The sequence below is a fragment of the Eptesicus fuscus genome, chromosome 22, assembly GCF_027574615.1.
Source record: "Eptesicus fuscus isolate TK198812 chromosome 22, DD_ASM_mEF_20220401, whole genome shotgun sequence".
Lineage (NCBI taxonomy): Eukaryota > Metazoa > Chordata > Mammalia > Chiroptera > Vespertilionidae > Eptesicus > Eptesicus fuscus.
This window is the reverse complement of record NC_072494.1, coordinates 37881547-37906973: the sequence shown is the minus strand read 5'-3', so window position 1 is coordinate 37906973 and position 25427 is coordinate 37881547. Positions and strand designations below refer to the sequence as shown.

Genomic DNA, 25427 nt, shown 5'->3' with positions numbered 1-25427 from the left:
TCTGTAAAGACCGGGGGGAATCTATTATATTTGAAATCATTTTCCTTGAAATAGTAATGCTTATGGCATGTAAATGGATAATTATTTTGTATCTACAATCTGGTAGTCGATTTCATTTGTATATTGTAAAAAAAAAAAAAAAAGACTGGGGAAAATCACTGTAAGACAAAATTTTGCAAACTAGATTCAGTTGGTACTTAGACCATTACAATCAGGAGCCCTTTTTTATTAGATTGGAGGAAAGGCCAGATTATTTAGGAAGACTAGGACTGTACTATAGTATCTTCTTTCCTTCATATATATATATATATATATATATATATATATATATAATTTTTATTTTTTAAAATGTATTTTATTGAGTTTTTACAGAGAGGAAGGGAGAGGGATAGAGAGTTAGAAATATCGACGAGAGAGAAACATAGATCAGCTGTCTCCTGCACACCTCCTACTGGGGATGTGCCCACAACCAAGGTACATGCCCTTGATTGGAATCGAACCTGGGACCTTTCAGTCTGCAGGCTGATGCTCTATCCACTGAGCCAACCCGGTTATAAAATTGATTTCAGAGAGGAAAGGAGAGGGAGAGAGAGAGAGACATATCAATGATGAGAGAGAATCATTGATTGGCTGCCTCCTGCACACCCTACACTGGGGATCGAGCCCAAAACCCAGGCATGTGCCCTGACCAGGAAGTGAACCATGATCTCCTGGTTCATAGGTTGACAGCTCAACCACTGAGCCACGCCAGCCGGGCTATAGTATCTCCTTTCTTCTCTCATGGAGATTCAAGCAGGTTCACAATAAATTCCAAGACAGCCATCTCCCTGGACTACTTCATGCTCCATAATGTCAGGAGGGCCCCATAGGGACCTATTCCATGAATGATGTTGACATATTAAGATCAGTTGGAGCCTGATCTATAAATTGATTGCATGCGCCAAAATTATTACCTCTTTCCCAGAGAATTCTGAAGACAATACCCATTGGTAAACGAGAACTCCAGAACTCTGCCTCCCAGGCTTCCTGCTTTCTGCTGGGAGCTATCTTACTAAAACTTACATAATAGGACAATCCACAGAATAGGGATAGCTGTCATTTTATTGAGACCTCAGATGATCCGGACGTTGTTCAGTATTTTATATTCAGTTCAATACATTTTTCTGAGCACCAACCATAGTTGTACCAGGTACTATTCTAGATGCTGGGGATGCAACAGTGAGGAATAAAAAGACACACATTCCTGTTCTCAGGTCATTTCATTTCTAGCGGAACAAGACAGACAATAAATTGTATAGTATAGTAAAGGACGCTAAGTGCAATGAAAAAAAAATTAAGCAGGAGTCCAGGGAGAGATTACAGTTTTTGAAAGGGTCATGAGGGAAGAAATCAAGCCGTCTTACAAGGCAGAAGGTGAGGGGTAACCAAAGTCACAAGCCAGTTATGGCAGAAAGTGAGATCAGAACCCAAGCCCAGGCTCTTTCAACTTCAGCCTTAATCTTCTAACCACTTTTATATTGGGGTTCACAAGCGCCTCTAAGTATTAACCAGGCCCAACCCTGCTTAATAAGCCATGTTGAATCCAAGAACCAAGAGTGCATAGATATGGCATGTTAATAAACCCTGGCTCTAATTCATAGACACACAATTTAGAAACAAAATTCGGACCACCGAGGCCTAGGACCTCCAGACACTTTCATGGATCATGACACTGCTTTATGGTGGTCTCTCTGTCCATGAGCTGGTCTGTGGGAGGTGTGTCTTCTCTATTCTTCTCATGGAAGGTTGACCATTCTCCCCAGGCCGCCTGATCTTTGACAACCTGAAGAAATCCATTGCATACACCCTGACCAGTAACATCCCTGAGATCTCCCCCTTCCTGTTCTTCATCATCCTCAGCATCCCCCTGCCTCTAGGCACCATAACCATCCTCTGCATCGACCTGGGCACAGACATGGTAAGGACCAAACCGGGACCCGGCTGCAGAATTCCTGTGAGATGGACTGAGTAGTAGGAGGAATCTGTGTCCAGGGACAGGGACCGAGCTGGAATTACTTCTGTGTTTCCTTCTGAATTTTGTGTCCCCCTGTTACTCCCACCCTCCATTCTCCAGGTCCCTGCTATCTCTTTGGCTTATGAGACAGCTGAAAGTGACATCATGAAGAGGGTTCCACGGAATCCAAAGACTGACAAACTGGTGAACAACCGTCTCATCAGCATGGCCTATGGACAAATTGGTGCGGCCAGAACGAGGGGGAAGGGAGTGGGGAATGGTTGCACCTGTCTAGTCATTGGAGCCATCTCAGTTGGGAAGTCAGTTTGTTCTTAACAACAAACTGTGTTAGGCCCTGGGAATGCAAGGGACCATTGATCTGTGGTCTGCCCTTGACTTAAAGCCCAGTCAGGAAGGAACAAATATATATAAGATGATAGCATCTTTCCAAATGCCAAAAAAAAAAAAAAAATGAGTATAGACAGGAGTACAAAAGCAAGCAGGCTCACCAGTCGTGAGGATTGTCAGAACATTTTATGAAGGAAACAGGACTTAAACTTGACGCTGAAAGATAGGGCTTAGATTAAGTGTGGTTAAGTGTGGGGTCGGGAGGAGAAGAGAGGAGAAATTCACATGGTCTGGTTGTTGAAGGGTGAATAAACCAGTTTATTCCTGGTAAAGGAGTAGTGGAAAACAAGGCTATAGGCCATTGGTCCAGGTTTGAAGTACATTTGAAAACCATTAGATGTCTTTGTTCTTGAGTTGCCAGGTGCAGTAGGGTGTTTCAGGAGTAGAATGAGGGGTGGACAGGGAAGAGATTGAGGACAGGGGAACCTGGCTCAGAGAAAGACTTCAAAAGGCAGACCTTGGAAGGGGTCCATCCCAACATCTAAAGGAGGAAACACGTAGAAAAAGTAGAGATGGAGGAGCCAGACCTATGTTTGAATCCCCATTTTACCACTTCCTGCATGACCCTGGACAATCACTGAATCGTTTTTGTGCTTTTGTTTTCCACTTAAGACACGTAAATAATAGTTCAGACTTGTGAAGACCAATGTCCACGGGCATTTGCACAGTGCACAGCTCTGTAGTTAGTAGGCTATTGCGGTGGTCCAGGCATGGGGAATAGAGGTTTTGAGTAAGGGAGAGGCAAGGGCCTGATGGGAGAGAGGAGAGGAGAGGCGAGGACTTTGCGAGTGTTCTAATGTCAGAGGAAATGGAGAGGGAGGACTCCAGCACTTACTCACTGGGGAGAGGGGAGACATTTCCTCAAAGGTCCTTTCAGATTTTAAGATTACATGATTGAAAGATGATGCTGGGTTAGAGCTTAGAAATACACATCAGGCCTTGGAGGCCAGTCCAGCAGAAATGATGGGATCAGATCATTGCTGGAAGCATCTTCAGCATTACAGCTCAACACACACCAACCCAGCTAGAAGCAAGTCCCAGCCACCACCCCTTCCAAGGGCTGCCTTTTGAAGTCTTTCTCTGAGCCAGGTTCCCCTGTTCTGTGATTCTACCACTCACAGGGATGATTCAGGCTCTGGCTGGATTCTTTACGTACTTTGTGATTCTGGCCGAAAATGGTTTTAAGCCTATTGATCTGCTGGGCATCCGCATCAACTGGGAAAATCGATACGTCAATGATCTGGAGGACAGCTATGGACAGCAGTGGGTGAGTAAGAGGGGTAGGGTGGTAGATAGTGACGAGTAAGAGTGAAGAAGTGACCGGCCCTTCTGGCTGGTGTGGCTCAGTTGGTTGAGCATTCTCCCATGCACCAAAAGATTGCCAGTTCAATTCCCAGTCAGGGCACATGCCCGTGCATACAGGAGGCAGCTGATTGAAGTTTTGATGTTCCGCTCTCACATCAATGTCTCTCTCTTTCTCTTTCTTTCTCTCCATCTCCCTTCCTCTCTCTCTAAAAATCAAAACTCTTTTTTAAAAAGATAAGTGACAGGGAAGAGTGGGTTTATCAAATTTTTGAAGAGTGGGAAAATGGAGGAAGCAGATAGAGTTGATGCCTTATCTCTAGTCCTATAGGAGTATTGTAACTTTCAACCTTATTCTCTAAGCATGTCAGCAAATATTCTTCTCTTTGTTTACATGACTTCATTTGTGTTCTGTCCTACTGTCTGTTTTCTGTCCTTACCTTCCTGTATCTTTTGGCTTCCTGGATGTCGTCTTTGTCTTGTCAACTTTTGAGGTCTGATTTCTGTTTTTCTATCTTCTAACCATCATTACCCAGAAATGAGTGCTGGGTCCTGTCTCCTGTTATGTTCTCTCCCTCAATGGGAGCTCAAATAATATAATTTCAAATCCAAAAACCTATTTTCTTTGTATATCCCTTCTTTGTAATTCTAAACTTTTTTAATTTTAGAGAGAGGAAGGGAAAAAGAGAGAGAGAGAGACGTCAATGTGTTGTTCCACTTATTTATGCATTCATTGGTTTATTCTTGCATGTACCCTGACTGGGAGTCAAACCCGCAACCTTGGCAGATCAGTATGACACTCTAAGCAACTGAGTTCTCTGGCCAGGACTCATTCTAAACTTTTTAAACTTAGAGGATTCCTCTCTGTAGTAGTCTTTCCTAACACTCAAGATGAATGAGACCCAAACTGAAGCCCTCTAAACCAACACTATATGTTTAAGAATTTTAGTAAGCATGATTTTTTTTAATCTGTGAACTAGAGGCCTGGTGCATGAAATTCATGCACTGGTGGGGGAGAGGGGTGTCCCTCAGCCCAGCTTGCATCCTCTCCAATCTGGGAACCCTCAGGGGATGTCCGACTGCCGGTTTAGACCCGATCCCACAGTGATCGGGCCTAAACTGGCAGTTGGACATCCCTCTCACAATCCGGGACTGCTGGCTCCCAACCACTAACCTGCCAGCCTGATCACCCCCTAACCACTCCCCTGCCAACCTGATCGATGCCCAACTGCTCCCCTGCTGGCCTGAAAGCCCTGCCCCCAATTGCCCTTCCCTGCTAGCCCAGTAACCCCCAACTGCCCTCCCCTGCCAGCCCGGTCACCCCTAACTGCCCTCCCCTGCAGGCCTGGTCTCCCCCCACAACTGCCCTCCCCTGCAGGCCTGGTCCTCCCCAACTGCCCTCCCCTGCAGGCCTGGTCACCCACAACTACCCTCCTCTGCCAGCCATCTTGTAGTGGCCATCTTTGACCACATGGTGGCAGCCATCTTGTGCGAGGGTGTGAGGGTCAATTTGAATATTCCCTCTTTATTATATAGGATACTTCTGTCCTAAGTTCTAAGACAGTGGGAGATGTGACACCAGTTATTGCTAGAACCTTAGTACCATAGAGAACACAGAGGTTACTATCATCATACTATAAATGAGGACACTGAGTTTGGAAAGACTTAGTGACTTTCTCAAAGTCCTACTATGAATCCTAGAAGAGTTGGACTAGAATTCCAGATTGATTCCTGCCTGATACTTTCCTACTTCACCATAGTTCCTCCAACCAAGTGAACTGCAAGTTTCTCAAAAGTATGTCAAAATCTGGGGTGTTGCCCTAGATCCATGGTCGGCAAATCGTGGCTCGCGAGCCACATGCGGCTCTTTGGCCCCTTGAGTGTGGCTCTTCCACAAAATACCATGGCCTGGGCGAGTCTATTTTGAAGAAGTGGCGTTAGAAGAAGTTTAAGTTTAAAAAATTTGGCTCTCAAAAGAAATTTTAATCATTGTACTGTTGATATTTGGCTCTGTTGACTAATGAGTTTGCGGACCACTGCCCTAGATGGTTAGAGTGTCAGCCTGTGGACTGAAGGGTCCCAGGTTTGATTCTGGTCAAGGGCACATGCCCTGGTTTCGGGCTTGATCCCACTGTGGGGCATGCAGGAGGCAGCCAATCAATGATTCTCTCTCATCATTGATATTTCTATCTCCCTCTCCCTTCCTCTCTGAAATCAATAAAAATATATATTTTTAAAAATCTGAGGTGTTGAAAAGATTCCCCTCACTCACACTGAGCCTCATGAGGTCATCAGATATCTGTGTTTCCAGCTGCCAACACTGCTCCAGAGTCCAATGATGCCCTGAGTCCCCATTGTTCATATCACCTCAATCCTCAGCTCAAGCCCTTGTTAGTTTTACATGTTTTTTTAAAATATATTTTTATTGATTTTGGAGAGAAAAGGAAAGGAAGAGAGAGAGAGAAACATCAATGGTGAGAGAGAATCATTGATCAGCTGCCTCTCACACACACCCTACTGGGGATCGAGCCCACAATCAGAGCATGTGCCCTGACCAGGAATGGAACCGTGACCTCCCTCCTGGTTCATAGGTTGACGCTCAACCACTGAGCCACACCGACTGGGCAAGTTTTATATCTTGATACCATCTCCCTGCTGCCAAGATGCAGCTTGACATGTACTCATTTATAATAAATTAAAGGTAATTAAAATTAATTTGAAATAACATCAAATCACATCAAAGATATCCTGAGGAAATGCAAAATGGGTTGAAAATAATTGTCCTGAGGCATAAGCTCCATAAAGGCTGGGTCTATGTCTCTTCCACAGCTGTGACTTTCAGATAATCGAGTACAGAGCTGTGCACCCTGGAAGTACTCCACATATTACTAGAAGCAAGGATAGCTCCTTAGCTTCTAAATATCTCTCCCCAGTCATCCCACTGGTTACCACTCACTCATTTAGCAACTATTTATTGAGCATTTTCTATGTACCAGTTACTGTTTTGGCCCTGGAGATATGGTAGTGAAAAAAATGACCAAGTTACTGGTCCTGTAGAGCATATAGTCTAGTTAGGGGCAGAGGAGGAAAAAGATAATACGCAAATTTAGAACATAGTGGGTCAGGTGGGGTTGGAATTGAGATACTAGAGCAGTGGTTCTCAACCTTCCTAATGCCGCGACCCTTTAATACAGTTCCTCATGTTGTGGTGACCCCCAACCATAAAATTATTTTCGTTGCTACTTCATAACTGTAATTTTGCTACTGTTATGAATCGTAATGTAAATATCTGTGTTTTCCAATGGTCTTAGGCGACCCTGCTAGCAGTTCTCAACCTGTGCAGTGAAGGAGGGCGGTGGTGAGATCTGATGCACACAAGGAGCCGATTGATCTTCCCAAGTTCGATACTTGGCTCTAATTTTCAGCCTTTGTTTTCTCATCATTTAAGGCTCTTTTGTTGTTGTTGTTGTTGTTGTTGACAAGGACACATGTAATACCTTAATCAATTAAGGCTCTTTCTCTCCCTCCAAGTACAACTTTGACCACATTCCACCATCTCTAGTATCTCAGTATTGTTCAGTCCTATGTAGCTTCAAAGTCTTTATTCCATCTACAAGTCCTTTATAAACATGATGTTTCCAGTCTCGTTCAGATGCACCTCTTCTGTGTTCCCACAGTCCTGTGTGATCGCTCTGACAGCTTACCTGTTGTACTCACATAACACACCTCTCTTCCCCACTAGACTGTAAGCTCCTTGCATGGAAAGTGTGAATGAAGGGATGGAAGAATGCTGTCTCCCATCTGGTACCACCCTCAGACATCCTCTCCCGTCTGCACTCAGATTGCCCTCTGGCCCAGCCTTCCTTACTGGCCTCTTTTCTCTGACTCTGCTGTTCTCTTGAAGTCCACCTTCTTCTCCGACACCACCCTCCTGATTAACTTAGTCCTGAGCCAAACTTTGTGCCAGTCGCTGAACTAAGCATGGGAGAGGGACACGAAGACAGATAAGACATGACTCAGGACTCTTTCCGTCAGGCAAGGAAAACAACTCGTCCTATGGCACGAGAAGTGCTGAGAGAGAGGGGAGCGAAGTGCTGTTGGGAATCTAAGGACCTGGCTCAGCCTTGGGGTCTGGGAAGGCGGCAGAGGGCAGAAGCCTTTGAGGTTGTCTGAGTCCCTTCTGGCGCTGCCCGCCCTCCCCGCAGACCTATGAGCAGCGGAAGGTGGTGGAGTTCACCTGCCAGACGGCCTTCTTCGTCAGCATCGTGATCGTGCAGTGGGCCGACCTCATCATCTGCAAGACCCGCCGCCTCTCGGTCTTCCAGCAGGGCATGAAGTGAGCGCCTCCGAGGGACCCAGTGCGCCCCAAACCTGCACACAGTGCCGAACCGGTGTCCCCTCCCCTCCCTTCCTCCCTGACTCCAACATACGATGAAGCATTTCCCCCCCAGAAACAAGGTCCTAATATTTGGCATCCTGGAGGAGACGTTGCTGGCTGCGTTTCTGTCCTATACTCCAGGCATGGACGTGGCCCTGCGAATGTACCCACTCAAGTGAGTAAGGGAGGGACGCAAGTGGGGGGATCTCAGTGCCCAGGGACTATGTGCCTGAGCAGGGAAGGCCCAGCTGGGGCCGCCTGGGAAAACGGGGTGCACTCAATGTTGTAAAAAGAATTGTCTGTGGTCTGACGAACACTTCTTATTTAGAGAGAGATTAGGAACTGTGACAAGTGATGGCAACCCCCAGACATGCAAATTGGCAGTGACAACTTTTTTTGATGATGATGTGTGGTTAGTTGTCCAAGGATACCTATGCTCAGGGCTGAAGTAATCATAAAATTAACCCAATATGCACGGCTGATTCTGTCGTATGTATGCAAGTATGTTTTAGTGTGCCTCTATGTGAATTGGCATACTGAAAGTCTTATTGTTTGGTTCCTTGTTTGTTCATTCCTGTGTTTTTGTTTTTCACATTAGTATAAGCTTGTGAAAAAATTCTGTTTAAAAATTTTGCAGAGAAAGCAAAATTCCCATTCCACTCCACCCCCACTCACCTCCCTACCTGCATAGAAGTAACTCTGTTAATGATTTGGTGTGTATTCTTCCAACTCATTTTCTCTGCACTTACATTCTTTGCTCACCTTTCTGTCCCTTGAAGTGTTTTACACAATGCTTTGTATACTGTAGGTGCTCAATTAATGTTTAATAACAAAGATTGTCATTACTCTTAGATACTGACAATCCCAGGTCCAAATTTCTTTCTTTTTTTAATTTTATAATTATAGTTGGCATACAATATTATATATTGGTTTCAGGTGCACAACTTCGTGATTCAACATTTATATACCTTACAAAAGTAGTCACCAGAGTAAGTCTAGTAACCATCTGTCACTGTACATAGTTACCCAGGTTTGAATTTCAACTCTATAGTGTATTATCCTGGGACCTTGGACAACTTCTTAGCCATTGTAAACCCCAGCTTCATCTGCAAAGTCTCAATAATACAAACCAGGCAGACTGTTGTGAGAATTAAAGGCAGAAATGCATATAATGCACCGAGCCCAGGGCTTGGGTCAGAGTCAGTGCTTCGTTAAAAGTAACTCTGTTACTGTTGCTATTAATGCCAAAGTGTACACTGAGTGGCCAGATTATTATTATCTCTGAATGCATAATAATCTGGCCACTCAGTGTATATCCTATATAATAAAAGGCTAATAGGCAAATTGTCCCCTCGACCAGGAGTTCGAACAGCAGGCAGGCCAGCCAACCGCCCATGTACCCTCCCCCTGGCCAGGCTGGCCGGAACCCACCCATGCACAAATTTATGCACCGGGCCTCAAATATATATATATAGTTTGTTCATTCCTGTGTTTTTGTTTTTCACATTAGTATATGCTTGTGAAAAAATTCTATTTAAAATTTTTACAGAGAAAAAATTTTAAATAATAAAATTTTAAATATATATACACACACACACACACACACACACACACACACACACACACACACACACATACATACACACTGAGTGGCCAGATTATGCGTTCAGAGATCATAATAATCTGGCCACTCAGTGTAAGTAATAGTAAGTGCAGCTGAACATTACCTGTTCTCCCAAACACTCTGTATGTACCTGGACCATAAGACTCATCACCTCATATTGAGGTTATTTATTTTGTGTATTTCTTTATCCTTTTTTTCCTTGATTGCCTGAGCTCCTTGAGATCAGAGACCATATGTCATCATTGTTATTTCCCCTGAACCTAACACAAACACAAAGTAGACATATGACGATGGTTGTTGAATGAATGAATGGGTGGCAGTATGTCCATAACTGTTTATATATATTTGTGTGTGTGTGAGTGAGTGTGTGAGTGAGTGTAAATAGCCTTGGTCTAGGCCTGTGCTGTCCACTATGGTAGTCACCTGAGTTCTTGAAACATGGCTAATGAGATGGAAAAACTGAATTTGTAATTTTATTTAGCTTTAGTAAATTTTTTAAAATATGTTTTCATTGATTTCCGAGAGAGGGAGAGAGAGATAGAAACATCATGGAAGAGAGAGAATCATTGATCGGCTGCCTCCTGCATGCCCCCCACTGGTGATGGAGCCCACAACCCAGGCATGTGCCCTGACCAGGAATCGAATTATGACCTCTGTGGTTCATGGGTCGACACTCAACCACTGAGCCACACTGGCTGGGCTAGTTTCAGTAAACTTAAAGTTAAAAACTAAAGCAGTGTCAAATATTTTTCTATTAAACAAACCTTTACTGTTTGGGGTGGACTACAAACATTTTCATTTAACCACTGAAAATTTAGTGTCTGATTTGCAATGTGCTGTGACTGTAAAATACTCACTGAATTTCAAAGATTTAGTATTAAAAGAAGACTCTCATTAATATCAATGATATTTTGAAATGATAATATGTTGGGTTAAGTAACACATATTATTAAAATTAATTGTTTCTCTTATTTTAACGTGGCCACTAGCAAATACCACATTTCACATGTGGCTCTTAACACATTCCATCGGACAGCCCTGGCCTAGGCCCTCTCTCTGTCAGCCGGGAGAACACATGTGGTTCCGCTTCAGGCCCTGCCCAAAGTCCATCTCCCTGGGCTCTAATCACAAAAGAGGTTCAGGAAGAAAAGGTTCCCCATCACTCAACACGGAGGAGTGTGCATGTTCCCGGGAGAACGTTCCCGCACGTCTAGTCTCAGACAGACCTCTCCTGCTTGGACAACCTCCCCTTGCTGGGTAGAAGGCCTAGAGGACTCAGAAAGCGCAGGGGACCTCCCTCAGCAACGCCACAACGTTGGTAAATAACCCCCCACACACTGCCTAGACCCCTGATGTGGCGTTTATCTCTCTTCTCTCACCCCCAGACTCTGATCTCCGCAGAGGTGGGGACCAGCCCTCCACCCAATGCCTGTGCGCTGTTCTCTGCGTCTGCCCTTCTCTGGTCAGCCACACTGACCAACTCTTGTCTCTACAGGATCCTCTGGTGGTTCTGTGCCACTCCCTACAGCCTTCTGATCTTCGTCTATGACGAAATGAGGAAGCTCACCATTCGTACTCATCCTGGAGGTGAGGCTCCCTGCACCCCGCTCTGACTGAGGGGTCACCAGCCTCCTAACTAGCTCTCCCATCCCACCTGGTTCCGTCAGACCCGTTGCCCTTCTTCCCTCCTCACTGCCTGGGCTGTGCATGGACCCCGGTCCTTCAGTCCTTGATTCCACCATCCTGCTCCTTCCAATCCTCGGTGCCCTGCGGTCCACCCTCGGGCCTCCCACCTGGTCCTCACGTACCCTTCTGCTCACCTCTCCTCTGCCTCCCATTGCCTTTCCTGGGTCAATCTGGTCTCTTCTCTCCCGCAGGCTGGGTGGAAAGGGAGACCTACTACTAAACTCAGAAGAGGAGGCGCGTCACGTGACATGGGCTGGTGGGGGGTTAGGGAGTTTGCGTTTGGCACGACATCTGAGTTGGGACAGAGAAAAGCTGGGATGAATCACCTTGGATGAGAGAGAGGGACCGTCCTGGGGCTGGGCCGATCACACCGTGGGGAGGAGAGGGAGTGGGTGGCGCCCAGTCTGCGTCTGACTGGACCCAGCGGAGAGGGACCTTGTCCTGTTGAGTCAAGTGGCCAGTCTAGACAGTAAACCTTTACAACATCTCTCACGAGACTGAACGTGTCGCATCCGGTTTGGGGAGAGTGGAGGTGACTGTGACGCGCTCATTCTAGATCTCCGTGGCAGCCAGGCAGGCGGGACAGTCAGGGACCACAGCTGAGGCTGGGAGGGGGTCAGAGTCCAGCACCATTGCCCTTTGAGGGCTATCCCAGTCTTAAAGTCACTCTCCCACCCGATGGAGCAAGGACAGGACAAGTCCAGCTGGAATCAGAGAAATGGGGGGGCGAGGGGGGAAGAGCAGCAGACCACACCCGACAGGGGACCACTGCACCACATGCAGTCCGTTAGGTGGGCTCAGCCAGCCCCACTTTTGTCCCTCGGAGCAGCTTATAGAACCAGAGTTTTCGTGCTAGAAGAGAGCTTACTTCATCCGTGGAGCACCTGAGGTCAGAGGGGTTAAATGACTTGGGAAGGGCCGTATGGTGAGTGGTGGATGTGGGGCCGGGGAAGGCACTGGTGATCCCTGCCCTCCACCCCGTGCTGGTCAGGTCATCTCCACCCCCTCCCACCCTCAGCCCTTTCTCTGCTGTTGCCTTGAAATAGAGGCTGAAACAACGCTTTCTGCATCCCCGTAGCCTTTACATTAGGCAAAGCGCCCCCACACACACACCCCCGCTGCCTCATGCCCCAGACTCCACAGAGGTGATGGCCATTCCCGGAACCCTGGTCGCTGCTGAGGGTCTGGCGACTGAGGAGTCCCCAGGGAGCCTTTCCCTCCTGCCTGGGTCTTCCTTCCGCTCCACCCATTCACAGCTTTGCTTTGTGAGCTGGTCTACTTTGGCCTGTGGGTCCGTTCATTTTCAGGCTTCTTTTAGAGGAGAGGATTGGCTGTGTGCCCCAAAGCGTACAGAGCCAGAGAGAAAGGCTAAGGGAAGCTGGGGAATCAGACTGTCACCAAAAACAAAGTAGATGTGTTTGGTGGCTGCATGCTATGCCTGCAGTGGGACAAGGGCCTTCAACCACCCATTAACTCAACAAATATATTCTTCCCGCCCCGCCCCATGCTATAGATGAGGAAACCACGGTCGTTCTGGTTCCAGAACTTGTGCCCTTCACGTTTCAGACTAGTCTCACAATGAGGGCGGGGACAGAAATAGACACAACCATCAACAAGAGAATAGGGTTGTGATGGGAGAGGGTCATGGGCCAGTCTGGGTGGGAGGCCGAAGAGAAGGGCATTGGAAGGTACAGTCAGCCACTGTTCCCCTACACCCGCCTCGGAGGTCTCCCCACCCATGCTCCCCTCCCTCTTCCAATGCAAGGTCTCCGGGGGACAGAGCTATATCAGTCTGGGGTCCTTCCCTCCCCCCGCCCATCCCCACCCCCACCCCCAGCTGCTGACGCGGCTGAACCAGACCCTGGGAGATGGAGGGGCCAGGGGGTGTGTGAACGAGGTACGGAGGGGCCAGCTCCTCGGGTTTCAGGAGCGAGAGCCTCGGGTGTCTGGTGGGTTAAAAATACAGAGGCCCCAACTCAGGGTCATTTGACACCGGTGGCTGAGCCCGCTGGGCCCGAGGGCCTGAAAGCAGGGGCTCAGAGGGAAAGCGCTGAGCAGAAAGCAGAGAGCAAAGCATCGGAGCGCAAAGGATGGGGGCGGGGGGGGGGGGGGGCGTGCAGCGACTGGAAAGCGCAGGGTGGAACTGCAGAGCCCAGGGCAAGGAGAGGGAGCGGGCAGGGGTGAGCAGTCTGGCAGCTGCAGGAGAAGCTGAGGTGACGGAGCAAGCCTGGGCCACCATGTAGTCCCATTGCACACCCTCACGGGTACCCGGCAGGTCAGAGTCATCATGGACAAAGTCTGATGTCCCAGGGTCTCTGTCCACATGCTCCCCCCCTCCCCCACCCCCCCCCACCCCCGTGTGCAGCAGACGTGAGAAACGGGGCAAGACGCCACCTGGATCACCTGCTGCGGGGCTGCCCATCGGTCCCTGCTGTCTGCGGGGCTGGGCGCACGTGAGTCGCACTCCTGTGAGGCAGGAGGTGGGTTCGGAGGGCTCTCCGGTCTCCGGTCTCCGGTCCGGTGTGCTCTGGCCTCTCCTGCGCAAGGGACCGCTGTCCCTCCTGGACTCGCTCTGCCACGACCCCGGGACTCTCTGCAGCCGGCCTGCCCCCGCCCTGCAGGGCCTGCCCCGCGGGAGCGTGGGAGAGTTCACTCCTCTAACCGAATGCCATGCCACCGCCTGGGTGCAAAATAAACACTGTCGCTCCAAAATCAGGGCTATCTCGGGGTGGGCATGGGGGTTTCTGACGCTGACCCAGCCCCGCCATGGGGGGGCCTCCGTGTACCAGCGACCGGTGAGCGCCCTGGAGACGGTCCTTCCTTCCTAGGTACGCGGAGCTGAACTCATCCACTTGGCCGTCGCCCCCAAGATGGGCTCCAGGGAGTCAGAGCCTTTCCCAACTCGGGTTGGCTCTCGGGCGCACAGAATTAACCTACATCCTTGGCTCGGGATTTCCCAGTGTTAACCACCCCCCTGCGCCCCCCACCAGTGTTTATACGTGACCCTCCTTGTCAGACACAGGAATGAATGGCTGCTATTCCCTGCTTCTTTGGCATCAGCGGCCCGGGGACCCTCCCTCCCCACTGTGGGCAGAAAACCGAGTCCCACAGGATCAGAGTCCAGAGCAGGAGCAGGAGCCGGCGGCAGCAGCCAGGGCTTTCTCCACTCCCCAGGGCAGAGGCGCCCCAAGGCCCACCACAGCACTGCCCGCCCCACGCCCGTCCTTCCCAAGATAGGAGTGCTGAGGGGAGCAAAGGAACCTGCTGGAACTGAGCCAGGTCTCCAGTCCTGGACGAGGCTCCATCTTTAATTCAGGGAATGACCTCATCCTTGGTCCTGGTTCTTTAAAGGGAAGCGCAGGGGTCTCCCTGCTGCAGCCTGGACCGCATTGGTGGACAGACAGACTTCACCGGGTAGGGATTCCAGGTTCTAGGACTTAGAGTTACTACTGCGCCTGTCCCTTCTCTCCTGCTTCGTGGATTTAACCTCTGGGCAGAATATCTCCCTCTCTACCCCCACTTCCTCCTCTCTGAGTCCCCCGGCCCTCACTTCCCCTACTTACCCCAACTCCTCCTTCACCAGCCCCAGTTTCATTTACCTCTCGACTCATCTGCTCTTATTTTTAGCTCCAGCTCTTTCCTTTCTTAATATGGCGATGAGCTAGGCCGGTGTGGGGGGACGGGGGCTGAGGAGCCCTGGACATTGTGGGGAGGGGAGCGGGGGGGAGGCTCTGGGAGCCGGGGGGAGAGGGGCAGGAGGTGGGAGATGCCACTCTCGTGGAGCTGTCCTGGCCTCAGAAGGTTACCCGTCGCCCCTGCCAATTCTGGAAACATATTTAGACAGGACCAGGTGGGGCTGCGGGTGCCAGTCTGAGGGCGGCTCAGGTTCCCGCCCCGCCCCCTGCTCCTATTCCTCCTCCTGACCCTTTTCTCTTGGCTCTGTTGACAGTGACTCCAGGACTCAGCAGTGTCCTCTGTGCACTGCCCGAGGCCCTTCCCCACCCCACCCTCACGGTGCGCCCCTAGCTCAGGCCTCAGGACCCAGGGCCCCTCCCTCCCCAGCGAACCTCTTCTTCTGGACCAGGAGCGTCGACCCGAGATCCCACTACCTCCATGCGCGCCGCGGTCAGGATGGGGGCCGGGGCGGTGCGGGGCCTGCGGCTGGCGCTGCTGTCACTGCTGGTGCTCGGGACACCCGAGTCCGGGGTGCGGGGCCAGGACGGGCTGGACTTCCCCGAGTACGATGGCGTGGACCGTGTGGTCAATGTCAACGCGAAGAACTACAAGAACGTGTTCAAGAAGTACGAGGTGCTCGCGCTGCTCTACCACGAGCCCCCCGAGGACGACAAGGCCTCACAGAGACAATTTGAGATGGAGGAGCTGATCCTGGAGGTGAGTGCCGGGGGCTGCAGGTCCCCCCCCCCCATCCTACCACCCCATGCAGGCCTTTGAGGGTGGGGGCTGGGGCCGGGGACAGTGTGGCAGGACCCCTGTCTTGACCAATAGGACCCAAGTGGCGTATGGCCTCAGCCGCATGAGAGGGACTTGGGGACCCGAAAGTACCACTGGAGTCAGGCAATGTGGGGGTGGGGGTGGGGGTGGGGAGGGAGACTGCGAGGAATGTCCCCTCCACGCTCTAGGAGCTGGTAGTGCCAGGTTCGGCTAGGACTGGTGTGTCCTCAGAAGGGGGACAACAAAGGAAAAGGGAGGTTCTTCAGGGGAAGGGGGAACGTGCCCCTCTCTGTACACTGTAGGAGCGGCACCCCAAAGAGATCTAAACTGAGTATAAATGTAACCGTTACTAACATCTCGCAAGTCATTTATGTCAAGGCTAAAGGCTTACTGGAGCCCAGCACGCCTCCACGTGCCTCCGACCTCGCTCTTCCTCGGCTCCCTTGCTCCCCACCTGCCCCTGTTGGGTCAAGCAGGCTATTCTGGCTGGAACATTCTTGTGGCCGGAAGAGGCTGCAGAGCGCCTTCCCCAGCTTCTCCTTGTGGGAAGATTCTCCTCACCCCCAAGCTGACCTCGGGCTCAGAGGGGAGAGGGACTCTTCTGCAAGAGTTCGGAGATGATGGGGCGATGCAGCCGCCCATCCCTCGGGAGCAGGCGTGTGCTGGCGCCCCCCGTCCCGCGTCAGCAGCCCCTTCTCTAGCCTGGCGGTGCAGAGAGGCCCCAGCTCACCCAGGGCTTGGAGTATTTCAGGGCAAGAGACCAGGACCGCGGGCTCTCATTCCTGTGTGCCCCTGCCAGGCTGGAACCGGCCATCTGATTAATGAGCGGAGTATTTTTATCCTGAGGGCTCAGCATCCGCGGCCATCCACCTGCCAGCTGCCTCCTTCCTGTCCTCCTGGGACCGAGGCTGTGTGAGGTGGGGCTGAGCCCAAAGCCACACCCAAGGCAGAGCACACCAGGCTGAGAGGGTGGCCGGCAGGCTGAGGGGCAGCGACCTGGGGAGTGAGAGTGAAGGGGAACGGTCACCGGGACGAGGGGGGTCCAGCCGCGTCTGCTCTGGCTCTGGCTCTCTCCCTCTGAGGGGAGCAAGTGCTGGTCACAGTGACCTCTGCTTTCAGGCATTGCCCACTCAGCAGCAGCGTGACCAGCCCACCCCACCCCCACTACGCCCCTGCTCTCCAAATCCTTCCCATTGTGGGTCACTTGGGAGAATCCCAGGGATGTCACCCCATATTGGGCACGGCCTTCGATGAGGACAGATGCGTGAGCTCAGCCCCGAGCGAGGGAAGGGCCTCTGTCTCTCTAAAGCCAGATTCCTCAGCATTCCTGAGGAAGCAGGCGTATCGCACTGAGCGCCTCGAAGTTCAGCGTAATAAGCACGTTGCAAGCGAGCAGTAGATGTCGAGGCATTTCCTGAGCTAAGGAGCAGAAGGGTGGGGTTGTAGGAAAGGTGGAGGTATGTGGATCCTTACACAGCGTCAAGGTCAACTCTTCAACTGCCTGCATCCCAGATGGCCCACTGGGAAGCATGCGATGGGGAAGAGGGGTTACTGTGAATCCCAGGGCCTGACTTTAACCTCACCCTCCCTGCAGTTAGCAGCCCAAGTCCTCGAAGACAAGGGTGTTGGCTTCGGGATGGTGGACTCTGAGAAGGACACAGCCGTAGCCAAGAAACTAGGTAAGGGCGGGGTGGGAGCGCAAGGAGGGGCCGGTGGCCTGGAGACTGGACGGGCAGCCCTGGGATGGGCTAGGAACTCCACCCTGCTGTTCTGAAGGGGAGAACATACGGACATGAGAAGGGTTATGGCTAAGGGTCCCGGCCTCTTTTATTCCTAATAGAGACCCCTGCTCAAGTCCCAGAAAGAGCTGGACACGGCCCTCTTCATATGTTTTTCAGATAACTGAAACACAGGACTAGGTGCTGGAGAAAAGAGTCAGGGAACTCAAGTGGGGCTGGAGAGGCCTCAGTCAACACCTCTTCCCACCCCTCCCCCTCCAGAGCCCTGGCTAGGTGTTACAACACCGGCCACCAGGGGGCGACACAGGCCTGAGACTGGCCATCAGACATGGATGGGGGTGGGGTAGTCGGTGATTAAGTCTTGGAGTCAGTAACAGCAGAGGTTAAAGGGCTGAACTGGCAACTGGCCACTGGAGTTCTCAGGGGAGGTAATCTTTGTACATCCTCCCCTAACACCCCCACCTGATCTCAGTTTCTCCCCGGAGAGCCTCTTGAACCAGGGCATACACCCCCGGGGTGTAGGGCTAAGGGGCAGAGAGGTGGGGAAGGGGAGGGGAGGTGGTGGGTTCCAGTGAGATTATAGAATGGGCTCTGGCCCTGAATTTGGACTCGGGGGTCTGTGGGAAGGTTGAGGTCACGCTCATCTCTGGCCCACTCCCTAGGACTAACTGAAGAGGACAGTATCTATGTGTTCAAGGGAGATGAAGTCATTGAGTATGACGGCGAACTCTCTGCTGACACCCTGGTGGAGTTTCTGCTTGATGTGAGGATTCATTACTCTGGACCTAATGTCCTTGCTTTAAGACTTTATGCCTATCCTTAACCAAACCCAACCTTACACGTGCATGCGCGCGCGCGCGCGCACACACACACGCACACACACACACACACACACACACCAGTGAGCACCTTTCCCTGTTCCCAGCCCTCTTCTCCTCATCCTCATTCCTCTCCTACCAGTGAGGATAGAAACTCACTCTCTTCCTTCGACGTCCCTGCTCTTCCAGGTCCTAGAGGACCCTGTGGAATTGATTGAGGGTGAACGGGAGCTGCAGGCATTTGAGAACATCGAGGATGACAACAAACTCATCGGCTACTTCAAGAGCAAAGACTCAGAGCGTGAGTGACCCTCAGACTCCACGGTTCTCCTCCCTGGACTTCCCCCTCCCCCACACTTAACCCACTGCACGGCCCCTCTTATCTCCTAACTCCGCCACAGTCGGCTCCGTCGCCTGCCCTGATCTCCTGCACCCCGGTGGTTCCCACCTCCTCCATCACACGTTTTACTCACTCTCAGAGGGTTAGAGCGGGTGGGTCTCAGAACGAGGGGAGACAGACGCAAGAGGGCTCCTTGGCGCAGCCTGCTCTCCCAGAGACTGACTCTGCATCCCCCTTCAGATTACAAGGCTTTTGAGGACGCCGCAGAGGAGTTTCATCCGTACATCCCCTTCTTCGCCACCTTCGACAGCAAGGTATTCCACCCCACAACATATTGGGGCTCCCTCACCCACCTCAGCAGCCCTCCAATCCCTCTCCCAGAATCTATGGGGACCTATTCCCCCCCCTGCACACCACACTCCCACCTCTACCTCAGGCCTCCCCCACCCCAAAGATCTTAGATTCTCTAACCCAGTCCTCTCATGTCCAATCAAAGCCCAGAAAAGTGGAGACACTTGTCCAGTGTCACAATGGCAGTCTGACTCCCTTCCTCTTCCCTGCTCCCCCGTCATACTGCTTCTCACCATGACCCTGCATCCCCTGCTCCACCCCCACCCCCAAAGGTGGCAAAGAAGCTGACCCTGAAGCTGAACGAGGTTGACTTCTATGAAGCCTTCATGGACGAGCCCGTGACCATCCCGGACAAGCCCAACAGCAAAGAGGAGATTGTCAGCTTCGTGGAGGAGCATAGGAGGTAGGGCAGGGGCAGACCTCTGAGCGGGCCAGAGCACCTGTCTGTGACATGGGCTGGGGGAGTCTCAGCTAACCAGGGGGCTTCTCTCACCTTGAGGCAATCCACTTCTGGATGCCAGTGCTTAAGATACGCTCTTTCCCACAATATTTTGCACCCTAACCAGCCCTGAGCCCTTACACGTAGAAGGTTCTCCATAAATGTGTACTATGGGTTGTGACGAGTGTTGAGTGCCTATGGTCTTCCGTGAACTGAGAGGTGCTTCCTGTCTGTATTCTTCTATTTAGTCCTTTTAACAACCTCAAGTAAAGAGGTCCCACAGGCAACAAGTGTCAGAACTGAATTCCAATCCAGATCTGGCCGGTGATCTTTCTCATGCATTACCCTGCACCAGTGGTACTCAACAGGCTGGAGGGACTGGCAAGGCAGAGGGAGGACTTTGCTCTCCGGGGAATATTTGGCAATGTCTGGAGAGAGTTTTTGGTTGGGGGCAATGCTGCTGGTATTTAGTGGGTAGAGACCAGGGATGTTACTAACAGTAACAGAACAGCCCCCACAACAAAGAGTTACCTGGCCCCAAAAGTCAATAGTAGAAACCCTGCCCTAAACTCACACATAGCTCTCTTCTTTCATAGAACTTCACAGCTGGAAATAGCCTTTCATCGGTGTTAACCACACTCCCTCTCTCCCTCTAGATTATGGTCCCCTTTAGCAGGGCAGGAGTGTGTTTGCTTTGTTGAACTCTGTCTACACAGCACCTAGCACAGGGCTCAGAACATCTCAGACACCCAATTTTATTGAATGAACGAGTGAATGAATGAATGAATGAATGAAAAAAATGAATATTCAGATGCTCAGTTCTTACCTTCTTACCAAAAGGCTCTCTTGCAGTCCCCTTGTCCACCCTCCATTCTCCCACCTGCTTAAACCATGCAGCGATCTGAGCCTGGTGCCCAGAGCTTAGACTTTGCCAGATGTCTTTGTTCTGGGCTACAAGCTGCCCGGGCCCTAGGCAAGGCCCACAGGCAGCCTCTGCTATGGAGACTCTGGGGGGGTATCCTCTGTCTGTTCTAGATCGACCCTGAGGAAACTGAAGCCTGAGAGTATGTATGAGACCTGGGTGAGTACCCCTAGACAGGGCCAGGCCCTGGGGGAACATAGGTGGGTGCAGAGTCAAGTCCTAGGAACTTCCCGCCCTACTGCTCCTCATGCCTTGCTTGTAGGAAAGACAATGGCGCCAGCAAAGGTTGGGGGGTTTTGTTCTGAAGAACGTGTCACATGTAAGTTGATGAAGATGACAAGGTAGAGCCACAGTTCTGGGGCTGAAGGGTTTGCCAGAGGAGGTATGGGGCCTAGAGCTGAACGGAGGTGTCACTGGGGAAAGGATCACCACCATAAGAAGTCACCTAATCCAGAAGCTGAGTTTCCATAAAATTCAGGTTCAAGGAAAATATAGGGTCTGTTCTGGGGTCTCTGACTTCGGGGAGTCCAGCTAAGGCCCTCCTCCTTCCCCCACCGCAGGAGGACGACATGGATGGAATCCACATTGTGGCCTTTGCAGAGGAAGCTGATCCCGGTGAGGGAGGAAGACTGGATGAACTGGGGGGATTGGTGAAAGGGGGAGACAGGGGTGTTTGGGGAGGCATTCCTGGGAGAGTGCAAGTGGCTGGGCCAGACATGTGGAGATGTGGGAGGTGAGGAAAGAGGTCTGGATTCTGTCTTCTGTTTGTCCCTTTTCTCTCCACCCACCCCATACTTCTCGCTTGTGTCCCCTCCAAGATGGCTATGAGTTCTTAGAGACTCTCAAGGCTGTGGCCCAAGATAACACTGAAAACCCTGATCTTAGCATCATCTGGATTGACCCTGACGACTTTCCCCTGGTAAGAGGCACTGCTCAGGCCCGGCTGTCCTAAGTTAGGGCCCAGACTATGGCACGTTCTGAAGGGAGCTTGTTTCCGAGTTCCTATCCCATCTCCTCGCGGGAGGGCCTGGGAGATTATGCCTGCTGCATGCTCAAGGGCACTGTGGGCATGGAGAGAGACTGAGAAGGGGAGCGGGATCGGAAGGAACCACATGGGACATCACCCACCTGACTCCCGGAGCAGACGCTGGGCAGAGGCTGACTCCTTCTAGAGAAAACCAGAATTTGGGGGAGCAGATGGACACATGACCCCTGTACGTGGATGTACACAATCATAGAATCAAAGCACAGAGGTTCCCTGTTTCCGGGGACAGCTTTGTCCCCAGCTTGATCCCCAACACCCAGCGTTCATTGTTGAAAACTAACTGAATGAACGAACAGAAATGTGAGGAAATGGGCAGTTACCAGGCATAACTACCTCAGTTTAGAGATGTGGAAACGGAGGGCGGGGAAGAAGTGACTAGCCCAGAATCACAGGGTCACTCAGTAGCAGATCCAGGATCAAAAGAGGGCGGAGTCCAGATCCCTGGCTGGTCCTCCTCATACTTTCCCTTAGGATTTCTACCCTTTAACTGCTTAGCTGTACCGATTCCCTCGGGCTCTGCAGCTGGGCCCCTCCTGCTCTGCCCTGGGCTCAGTGTTCTTTATCCCTGTGCTGACCCTCACACCCTCCTGGACTCATGTGCTCCTCAACCCCATTAAGTTGCCCCATGTGGTCTCCCCACAGCTGGTTCCATACTGGGAGAAGACGTTTGATATCGACCTGTCAGCCCCACAAATAGGAGTCGTCAATGTTACTGATGTAAGTTTCCTTCATTCACCCCTGGTTGACCCTCACCTCTGCTTCCCAGAATAGCTGACTCCCCTCTGCTCTGCTAAGGAGGAGCTGAGTCTTCCCAGAAGAGGCAGACATGCCCAGCCTAACCCTAACCCTGACCACGGCCATCCCCACCTGTTAGAACTGGCTGCTCACCCTGTAAGGCCTCGTTCAAACATCCTCTTCTCCATGAAGTCTTTCCAGATCTCTCACTTGGAATCATTTCTTCCTTAGCACTCTCAGACCCATTGGCACTGGAAACATGACTTCCATGTGGCTATGTATGTACCATACGTGTCCCTTCCAGGAGACTTTGAGCTTTTTGAGGGCAGAAATCTCATTCGCACATGACAGGTGCTTTGATAATGTTTGTTGAGTTGAACTTAATAAGCCAGTCTTTGCTTTCATATAATTCTCAGTCTAACTAGGGAGGCAGGTATTCCATTCACTACCAGGACAGATCTGATAAACTCTATAATAAAGACACAATTAAAAGCTAGGAAGGCACAAAAATCAAAGTGATTTCTGCTTGAGAAAATCAAAGAAGCATTTATTTTTTATTTTTTATATTTTTACTAGTGGCCCGGTACACAAAATTCATGCACATTAAAAGGGGATTAATTAGAGGACATATTTTAATATTGCTATTTTCCCTTTCTCTATAATAGAAGTATCAGAGATGAAAGAAAATTAGTAAAATGTATATGAAAATCTTCCTCCTGTCAGAGTCTGGTACGCACCGCGGAACCCAGAGTCAAGTCCCCGCCCACCCACATGCGCCTCAAAACTGCATGAGACCCAGACCCAGCCGGCCCTCCCCCATTGGGCTAGATCCAGACCCGGCCAGTCCCACCCTTGTCAAGCCCCACCAGATGGGGGCGCAGCCTCAGGTCCCCTGGCCTGGCGCCGGGGCAGGGGGCACGGCCTGAGGTCCCCCAGCCCAGGCCAGGGCGGGGGCGTGCCTTGAGGTCCCCCATCAATCCCCGCCAGGTGGGGGACACGGCCTGAGATCCCCTGTCAAGCCCCGCCAGGTGGGGGGGGCGTGGCCTGAGGTCCCCCGTCAAGCCCCGCTGGGCAGGGGGTGCACCTTGAGGTCCCCCGTCAAGCCCTGCTGGGCGGGGGGTGCAGACTCAGGTCCCCCATCAAGCCCCGCCAGGTGGGGGGTGCAGCCTCAGGTCTCCCAGCCTGGCGCTGGGAGGGGGGGCGCAGCTTCAGGTCCCCTGTCAAGCCCCACCGGGAAGTGGGTGCAGCCTCAGGTCTCCCGTCAAGCCCCGCTGGGTGGAGGGTGCAGCCTGAGGTCCCCCGGCCCAGCACCGGGGCAGGGTGCGCACCTTGAGGTCCCCTGTCAAGCCCCGCCGGGTGGGGGGCGCGGCCTCAGGTCCCCCATCAAGACCTGCTGGGTGGGGGTCACAGCCTGAGGTCTCGTCAAGCCCCACTGGGGCGGGGGGCGGGGCACAGCCTCAGGTCCCTGCTGATTGCTCATTACGGCTCGTTACAGGATCTCAGCCTTCACAGCCATCTTGTGTTATGGAAACCCCCCTCCCCTGCCATCTTTGTGGTGGAGTGACATCAATTTGCATATTCCCTCTTTATTATATAGGATTAATTTCAGAGAGGAAAGGAGAGGGAAATAGAAACATCAATGATGACAGAGAATCATTGATCTGCTGCCTCCTGCACGCCCCACACTCAGGACCGAGTCCACAATCAGGGCATGTGCCCTGACCAGGAATTGAACTTGTGACTTTCTGGTTCATAGGTCGATGCTCAACCGCTGAGCCACACTGGTCAGGCAGAGAAGGGTTTAAAAGGAGTGTGGCATTCAAAGTGGAGATTGCACAATGTAGAGGAGTTCTACAAGTGAAAATTATGAGAAATCACTTCCAAACTTATGGAAAAGTTAGTATAAAAGGTCAAAAGTAGGAAAATGAATATTAGGATCAGGAAAGGGCAAGTCATTTTTTGTGGCTTGAGAGTCTAGAGATCGCTGAGGCTGGTGCTGGAAAAGCAGTTTATAAAAAGCCTTGAATGCTGAAGTTTCTGACTTGACTCTTTAGGCCATAGAGAGCCAGCAGTGGTCCTGCATCAAGGGCATGATAAGAGGTCTGTTTTAGGAGCTCAGCACGACAACAGCATGGCAGGAAGACTGAAGGGAGAAAACCTATTGGCCCGTCCAGCCGTTCTTTCTACTCCTACGGTCACTGTTCTAACCTAGACCTTCTCCCCTGGCCACTGACAGATGAAGGGAGGGGACAGAGGACTAGGGAAGGACGTGCAGAGCCCACCGAGTGGGAGGACAGGTCCGGAGAACCAAGTCGGGCTTAGCTCAGTCCTCACCTGTGCTGTGTCCTAGGCGGACAGCATATGGATGGAGATGGACGATGAGGAGGACCTGCCTTCCGCTGAGGAGCTGGAGGACTGGCTGGAGGATGTGCTGGAGGGTGAGATCAACACAGAGGATGATGACGACGACGACGATGATGATGACGATGATGATGACTAGTTGCTATGGCAACCATCTCCGTGCCCCACCTGCTCTCCTCAGGCTCCCTCCCGCCTTCCCTGAAGTCCTCCAGGGACACTAGGTCATTTTCTGCCATAGGGCCCCCGGGGCCTGTATGCTGTGTGCTGAGACCCTGGGCCCCTCACTTGATGAGAAAAGGAACTACTTTTCCCTACACAACAGCCCGGCTATCTCCTCTGACTTCGGTGTCCTGTCCCACGATGTCCTATATCTATTATATTCCTTCCATTACTCCCTACACTCTTTCTTGTGGTTTCCTCTTGTCATATCTCTGGGCCCCCATCTCTCCTCTGTTCCCCCCACCTGTGCACCCTCTTCCCCCACTTTCTCAAATCCCATATCCTTGGCCAAGAGGAAGGGAGGGCACTGTGATTGGGGCTGGATCGCAGCAATCTTTTGTTAATGTATTTGGGTCAAACAAGAGGCCTCAATAAAGGATCTGGGGCAGCTGCACAAGTGTCTGCCGGTGAGGTCTCACCCCTCTGGCAGGAGGGAGCCAGCCAGACGGGGTGCCTTAGGTGTGAGTGCCTTTTTAGAGGTGGTGATGCGGAGTGGGGGGTCGGGGGAGGGGCTCCCTCCAGGCAGTTATCCCAGAGGAGCTTGGATTGTTTACCTGCTGCAAGTCAACAAGCCTTCTCTGAGCACACGGCGTGTGTCCGGCACCGCCGCCACTG

The 25427-nt window shown here is 51.5% G+C and overlaps 2 protein-coding genes and 1 long non-coding RNA gene across 3 annotated transcripts in view; 2 read left to right on the top strand and 1 right to left on the bottom strand.

Annotated features, from left to right (window-relative positions):
• ATP1A4 (ATPase Na+/K+ transporting subunit alpha 4) overlaps window positions 1-11881 on the top strand; it is a 37097-nt gene extending 25216 nt beyond the window's left edge. Inside the window, exons 17-23 of the mRNA XM_054711738.1 lie at window positions 1803-1957; window positions 2114-2237; window positions 3523-3668; window positions 7909-8039; window positions 8155-8256; window positions 11201-11292; window positions 11583-11881. Coding sequence (XP_054567713.1) covers window positions 1803-1957; window positions 2114-2237; window positions 3523-3668; window positions 7909-8039; window positions 8155-8256; window positions 11201-11292; window positions 11583-11611 — 779 coding nt within the window. The 3' untranslated portion in view covers window positions 11612-11881. The remainder of the gene's footprint in view (window positions 1-1802; window positions 1958-2113; window positions 2238-3522; window positions 3669-7908; window positions 8040-8154; window positions 8257-11200; window positions 11293-11582) is intronic.
• A 3463-nt stretch (window positions 11882-15344) lies between these two features.
• On the top strand, window positions 15345-25209 carry CASQ1 (calsequestrin 1). The gene is made up of 11 exons (XM_008154253.3): window positions 15345-15783; window positions 17438-17522; window positions 18245-18345; window positions 18590-18701; window positions 18981-19054; window positions 19364-19494; window positions 20566-20611; window positions 21013-21067; window positions 21271-21371; window positions 22140-22214; window positions 24583-25209. The coding sequence occupies exons 1-11, from the start codon at window positions 15505-15507 to the stop codon at window positions 24730-24732; spliced, it is 1209 nt and encodes a 402-aa protein (XP_008152475.2). The 5' UTR covers window positions 15345-15504; the 3' UTR covers window positions 24733-25209.
• Window positions 16260-18974, bottom strand: LOC129147877 (uncharacterized). The gene is made up of 4 exons (XR_008555095.1): window positions 18874-18974; window positions 18560-18602; window positions 16574-16839; window positions 16260-16444 (listed from the first exon to the last, which is right to left on the bottom strand). It is a non-coding gene; the product is annotated as an uncharacterized LOC129147877 (long non-coding RNA).
• Window positions 25210-25427: the final 218 nt, after the last annotated feature.

Excerpts from the sequence above, each read along its gene's own strand:
- CASQ1 (XM_008154253.3), top strand. The coding sequence starts at position 15,505 with ATGCGCGCCGCGGTCAGGATGGGGGCCGGGGCGGTGCGGGGCCTGCGG. Across the intron at positions 18,346-18,589 it reads TGGTGGAGTTTCTGCTTGAT|GTCCTAGAGGACCCTGTGGA; the intron begins GTGAGGATTCAT and ends CTGCTCTTCCAG. Across the intron at positions 19,495-20,565 it reads TTCGTGGAGGAGCATAGGAG|ATCGACCCTGAGGAAACTGA; the intron begins GTAGGGCAGGGG and ends TGTCTGTTCTAG.